General features: G+C 33.0%; 1 protein-coding gene across 1 annotated transcript; it reads right to left on the bottom strand.

Moving 5' to 3' along the window:
* Positions 1 to 4,844: 4,844 nt before the first annotated feature.
* Positions 4,845 to 5,210, bottom strand: LOC137635764 (uncharacterized). The gene has a single exon (XM_068368217.1). The coding sequence runs from the start codon at positions 5,208 to 5,210 to the stop codon at positions 4,845 to 4,847; it is 366 nt and encodes a 121-aa protein (XP_068224318.1).
* Between the last annotated feature and the right edge of the window lie 2,290 nt (positions 5,211 to 7,500).

Below are 7,500 nucleotides of genomic sequence, written 5' to 3'. Positions count from 1 at the left end.
TCCTCTGCATGCTTAATATGAGCTGAAGAAAAGCTCCCTAGAAAGGGTTAGCAGACTTGCTGTCTCCCTTTCTAGGGAGCTTTTCTTCAGCTCATATTAAGCATGCAGAGGACTTCATCCAGAAATTCAATAGATTGAAAATCCCGGTAAACAATGTAAAACTCTTGAGTCTTGACGTAGAATCCCTATTTACAAATGTCCCGATCAACGACGTATTAGGTTTCTTGAGGGAAAAATTAATCCCTTACGAAGATCACTTCCCCCTCGGTATTGAAAAAACAATTAAGTTAATTAAACTAAGCGTGTCAAATAACGTTTTCTCTTTCAATGGAAATTTTTACAAACAGAAATTTGGTTGTAGTATGGGCAGCCCGTTATCTCCAATTTTAGCTAACCTCTACATGGAATACTTTGAAACAGAAATTTTAACAACAATCAAACCTACGAACATGGTTTGGCAACGCTATGTTGATGACATTTTCACATATTGGGATGATAGCTGGGGAGATTTCAATATATTTTTCAATAATCTAAATTCCCTAGTCCCTAGCATAAAATTTAAAACTGAATGGGAAAAAGATGGAAAATTAGCTTTTTTGGACATAATTATTATAAGGGAATCGACGGGGTATAATTTCACTGTGTATAGAAAACCAACTTTCTCTATTTCCTACATTCATTTCTTTAGTTATCACGACATTTCTGTAAAAATTGGAGTAGCTTGCAATCTATTTCTTAGAGGTTTGAGAATCTGTTCCCCAGCCTACCTAAATAAATAATTTGAAATCATCCGTAAACAACTCGCCCAGCTATTCTACCCGACGTATGTCATAGAAAAGGCCATCAACAAAGCCAACACGATATATTATAAAGATCATGATGTTACTAACCAAAGAGATTTTAAAAATAAGATAAAACTCCCATATATAGAAGGTATTTAAAATATAACAAATCATATCAAAACTGAGAACCCCTTTGTTTTTTCATATCCAAAGACCATAGGAAGCGCCCATATTAATGTTTATCAAAATAAAAAAGAAAAAGAAGCCGGCGTTTACAAAATACCATGTAGGGACTGTGAAAAAGTGTACGTTGGGCAAACTGGCCGTTCGCTATCTCAAAGATTATCCGAACACAAAAGATCTGTTAGATATGGGTATGAAAACTCGGGGATTTTCATTCACCTTAGGGATTTAGGGCACCAGATTAACTGGAGTGAGTTGTCTTTCCTTTTAAGAGTACCTGTCCGTACAGAAGGAAAATCCTGGAATCAGCCATCATAAATCAATCAAACACAATAAACCTATCTGGGGCCCAATGGAAAGCTGACACAGTGGACAATACTCTTCTCAACCCTATCATTAAGAAGATAATCCACGGAGACCGACCACCAGACATGCATCAGAGGTCAAGACTTCCTCCAAGCGGCTCAACAATAAGAACACGCACCTGGATGTAATTAAATTTGGCTAATCCTTCCAGCAATTATAACAACTATAGAACAATTGAACACACCCTTTTGCTTTCATATATAAACCATCACTCTCCACTGTATTCCTTACTTTTACTTCACATCCTGAAGAAGGTCGATGTTTATTGACCGAAATATAGTGTGATTTATTCATATTTCCTGTGTTTCTTTTGTGGGCCTTTTTGAAAAAACATATATATATATATATATATATATATATAGCAGCAGTAGGGGACTCAGCAGTATGAAGCCTCATCTGTGGTGGAAATGTGAGAGGTTGGGCTGTGGCACCCTAGCAGTACCAGCTGAACTCGGCTGAGTCCCTGGTTAGGCTGGAGGAACGTAGAGAGTAGAGGTCCCCTTTTTTTGTTTTGTTTCTTGTTGATGTCGGCTACCCCCCAAAATTGGGGAAGTGCCTTTGGTATATGTATATATATATATATATATATATATATCTGTGTGTGTGTATACATATATTATTATATATATATATATATATATAATCCATCTTTATATATCTATCTATTTATATATCTATCAATCTATCTATCTATATATATATATATATATATATATATATTATATATTTACATATATATATATATATATATATATACTCATTTATACGTACATATATATACTTATTTATATGTACATATATATATATATATATATATGTCTGTATGTATATATATGTGTATATACACTATATATATTTATATATATATATATATATATATATATGTTTATATATGTAGATGTATTTTCATCAGGTTGTGTCTTGGTGAGCGTAATAATCAATATCTTAACTTCAAAATTTAAGAATAAAAATAAGGAACTAGTCATATTGACCATTTGAATAGTATATCATATAATAGCGTAGTTAAGAAGAATATTGATTGAAAAATAAAAAGTCGACTTCCCCTTAATTCGGCTATTTTTCACACGCACATTTGTATAAAATCAACTGTGGAATAGCAGTTATAATGTTCCAATAACTAGAACTGTTTTTTCTTTGCATTTGTAATTTCAGGAATGCAAAACAAAACATTTGCCCCTCACTAATGCAGTCTACGTGATAACCAGAACAAATATTGAAGTTTACCATTGATTCGAAGATTTTGTAATCATTTCAAAACCCTTTTTTTTTCAGGCTAGATGCAACAACTTTCTTTATGCCTACCAATTTTTTAATAAAAAAAAAATCCTTTTTAAATAAAAGCTGGAAAATCTTTCACCAATCTGGTATATAACACATAAGCAGTACAATTTGTGCTGGGTACCTTACATTCCAGGCCCAGATACATTGGCAAGAGCGAGAAGGGGACGGTCCTCCCTAATGCCCCCTCGTGGATTAGAATACGCATATTTATCATGAATGATAAAGAACACCGAATAGCGCATAAAAAAAAAAGCACTAAGAATTTAGCAAGCGTTGTAAAGCGAACATATCCATGAAGTGTTTTTCCTATTCTAGTTTTTTTTTTTTTTAACTCGCTTTAAAAAGGGCTTATAATGGTACGGTGCAAACATCTTTAAAATTCTCATCACTAAATTAAATGAATGAAAGTGCTCTTCTGTGCTCTTATGCTAATGCTAAAGAAAATTTCGGAACAAAGAATTTCAATACGTAAAATTGATTCACGGTGAAATTGAGATTAGGAAAATAAACTTTCTCCACACACACATACACACACACACACACACACACACACACACACACACACACTCAAACATTCATACTTTGAATTTGCCCTAACCCCTTATGATTATTAGATTATCCGACACTTTTGATTTATCATTTGATATCAATTTTCATTTACTTATTCTTTAGAATAAGATTTTACATGACATTGTTTAGACAGAGCCAATATATATATATATATATATATATATATATATATTGAAATGTTTTCTTTCCCTTTTTATCATTCATTTAAATGTGGTTTGTATACGGCTAAGGGTGCCAAACTGAGGAAGGAAAGAACGATTAACTGCTCAAGAGATCAAAAGAAGTTTGAGATACCTAATACTTGTGTCATACAGTATTATGTATTCAATGCCATTGGTGTATTAAGGGTATTATGATATCAGTGAAAATTTCAACAAGAAAATTAGAAGAGACTAATATAAAATCTTTACTCATTAGTGTTTCATTCAAGGAATACAATCATTCACATCCTAAAATCATTATTATTCCAGAGTCACAAACAGCTCAAAGGTGTGTCGATACCAGGAAGATAGTTAAAAGCTATTCCTGTATCTCACTTTGTTTGGATTCAGTAACAAAGAAATATGCTTAGATAAATCACATATAAAAATAAGTAATAAATTTATCAAGTATATCTCGTAAATACTTTATCCATTGATCTTCTATATCACTGGCGTTTAAATGCAATGCTGCAATGCCTTTTTCCTGTGTGATAAAGATGATTTCAAATATGTAAAATGATAAAGCATAAACAGTTTCTCTGTCTATGAATTTTCTTATAAATATCAATGTAATTTGATAAAAAGTTGTCAAATTCAGCAGTTTTTTTTCATAATATTTGAGGTCCTGTTATTAGTGAATGAACTGACCGAATAAACAATCCTTAATGAAAATATAGATTATCGAAAATAAGATATTAGCAAAACAGCTTATGCCATTGAAACGAGCAGAAACTCGAGTTGATGAGCTACTAATTGTGTGGATGAGATTATGAAAAAATCTTTTGGTCAATCTATCATAGCCTCTTAATGACTGCAAAATGGTTAATCATTATTCCCCAGAGATATAAGTTCAGATTGAAGCAATTGCGAACAATGCAAAAGAAGGTTGCTAGTTTCAAATAAGTAGCATACTTTACTTTGCCTCTAGATTAACATAATTACTGTTTATTCAATAGTATATTACATACTAGAAAAAACTACGTTAACTTTCTCAATACTTTTCTTTTTCTTTTTGCGAATAATTGATGGTTCATTAGAAAAAAAAGTACTGGAATGATAAAGTTATTAATTCTTTTCCAAAGGACTGAAAAATGGACAGCTGGTTCTTTAAGGGATGCTAATGACTTCAAATAAGAACTCTGTTTCAAAGAAGAACATTACCTGGCCTGTGTCATGGTTCATTAAGCAAAATTATTAATACAATATTTATATATATATATATATATATATATATATGTGTGTGTATATATATATATATATATATATATATATATGTGTGTATATATATATATATATATATATGTATATATGTGTGTATATATATATATATATATATATGTACATATATATATATATATATATATATTTATATATATATATATATATATGAGAGTCAAATTGTCATCACAGTCTTCTTCTTCTTCCCAGCTGGTTCCCATTTTTATATGGGGACGCCGTTGCGGATGGGCCGTTTCCATCTTTTTCTATTCTGTGCTTCTGCCTCATCAACCCCCTTCTCCTTTAGGTTTCCTCTCACACAGTCCCTCCATCTCTTGCTTGGTCTCCCTCTTCTTCTTCTTCCCTGAACCTCCATCTCCATAGTATGTCTCCCAACGTGATCCTCATCTCTCCTCATCAGGTCTCCATAACATCTCAGCCTCCCTTCCTGCACTTTCTTTGATATTTCCAAAACCTTTGTCGACTCCCTTAGGTAGTAATTTTTTATCCGTTCCTCTTTTGTCACCCCAAATATCCACCTAAGCATTCTCATTTCTGCCACATCCATCTTCTTCTTTGTCTTCCTCATGCTTGCTGTTTCCGTTCCATACAGCATTGCTGTTCTTTCCACTGTCTTATGAAATTTTCCTTTCAACCTCAGTGGTATTCTTTTGTCACAAAGAACTCCTGAGGCTCCTCTCCAGTTGTTCCAGCTTGCCTGTACCCGATGTTTAACTTCATCTTCCATACCTCCTCCAGCATCAATAAAGGATCCCAAATACTTAAACTTATCAACTCTCTTTATCTGTTCTCCCCTAAGATTGAATACTTTCTCTATCATCCCCCTCACTGGTGCTACACATATATTCTGTCTTAGATCTACTTATTCTTATTCCTCTCTCCTCCAGTACTTGCCTCCACCTTTCCAATCTCATTTCAGATCTTCCTTGCTCTCTGCCCACAGAACAATATCATCTGCATACAATATGTTCCATGGTACTGCCTCCCTTACCTCTTCTATTAAAACGTCCATCACTATGTTAAAGATAAATGGGCTCAAAGCTGACCCTTGGTGTAATCCTACTCTCACTTCAAAACCCTCTGTCTCCACAGCACTGCTCCTCACTCTAGTAAATACATTACGGTACATCTCTTGTATCAGTCGAACGTACTTCTCTGGCACCCTGCTCTCCCTCAAACTCCTCCATAACTCTTGTCTTGGGACTCTGTTATAAGCCTTTTTAAGGTCAATGAATACCACATGCAGGTCTCTTTACTTTTCCCGGAATTTCTCCATTAGTTGCCTCAGACAAAATACACCATCTGTTGTTCCCCTCCCCTTCGTGAATCCCATCAGCTGTTTGCCTATTTCTACTTCTTCTCTTAGTCTGGCATCTATCATCCTTTCCAGTATCTTCAAAGTGTGGGACATCAATTTAATACCTCCGTAATTCCCACACTCTTGGACATCCCCTTTCCCTTTGAAGATTGGGATCAATATACTCCCACGCCACTCATTTGGTATCTTTTCCTGCTCAAAAATCTTTATCATAAGATCGTACAGTATATCCACTCCTTCATCTCCTAAGGCTTTCCATGCCTCCCCAGGAATCATGTCTGGTCCAGTTGCCTTCCCATTCTTCCTCTTCCTCAGTGCATTTATTACCTCTTGCCTGGAGAAACTCATTACCATGCCAAAATTCACCAATCTATCCTCTCTTAATAATCTATCATTTTCTTCATTTAACAGCTGTTCAAAATATTCGAATTGTCATCACAGTGACTCAAGTTTATTACCACTTTCCTATATTGTATGATATTTCATTTTTTAGGTACAATAACATACTAAAGGAGTGTTCATCCACATAGGATGCATAAGGATCCATTGTAATATTGGGTAATTATAGAAAAAAATATATATATACTGTCCTTTGGTGGGTAAATATTCGTATATTTTAATTGATGGAGGCTTATGTCAAAATATTCTAAAGACTAAATTAGTGTAAATCACTGATCAGATTCTACTGAACGTCTGCATTGTTTCCCAGTGGCAAATGATAAAGTATATGCTTTATTTTTCTTCTGTAATTCTGAACGTTGTTACTCGTATTCTAATGCAGTTATGTTGCCAGTTACCACTTTTACAGTAAGTTTATAGTTTTTATGAAAGCTATATGATTGAAAATTTACCAAATAACGTATGAAAATAATGTTTTCTAAGATGATTTTATAGATCAACGATAAAAACATAACTGATAAAACAAAGAGATTATAATATTTCGCTTAATGATTCAGCTATTTATTTAAGTCTACTTGTTTGATCATTATTAATTAGATGTTTAGAATTACAGAGAATCAAGTATATGATTAAATGATTATGCAGGTAATCTTTGATGGAAGACGATGATATATCAGATAGAATTAAAAGTAAATTTTATTATTTAGTAAAATAATCATTGAATGTTTGAGACATACACTCGATTTAAGAAATCAAATATTAGGGAAGAGCCTTCATACGCATGTATTACCTATTTTCTCAACAAAGCGCTTCTTACTATTCCGATTTGTATCGTAAACAGTTCAAACTGCCTAAAATTAATGTAAACATTTAGATCTTTGTTGGTTGAAAATAATTTAAAGTCATCAGTATGACTTATCTGACTGTCAAAGATAATTATTTATATAAATCTAATACACGGTTCAATTTGGCGTTAAATAATAACTTAATACTGTTTTAAATGGGAGTAGAATGCAAAAAATAATCATTTGCTCGTTGCTTTTTAATTGCAATGATTCATTGTTTTAACATATCTACAGTAGGTGACAAACATAAGAAAAAAAAAAAAATATTTCTATGGAGATATTCCTCTTGAGTTGCC

This window comes from Palaemon carinicauda, unplaced genomic scaffold (assembly GCF_036898095.1).
Source record: "Palaemon carinicauda isolate YSFRI2023 unplaced genomic scaffold, ASM3689809v2 scaffold17, whole genome shotgun sequence".
Lineage (NCBI taxonomy): Eukaryota > Metazoa > Arthropoda > Malacostraca > Decapoda > Palaemonidae > Palaemon > Palaemon carinicauda.
Note: the sequence above shows the minus strand (reverse complement) of the source record. Positions and strands in the feature narration are given on the sequence as shown.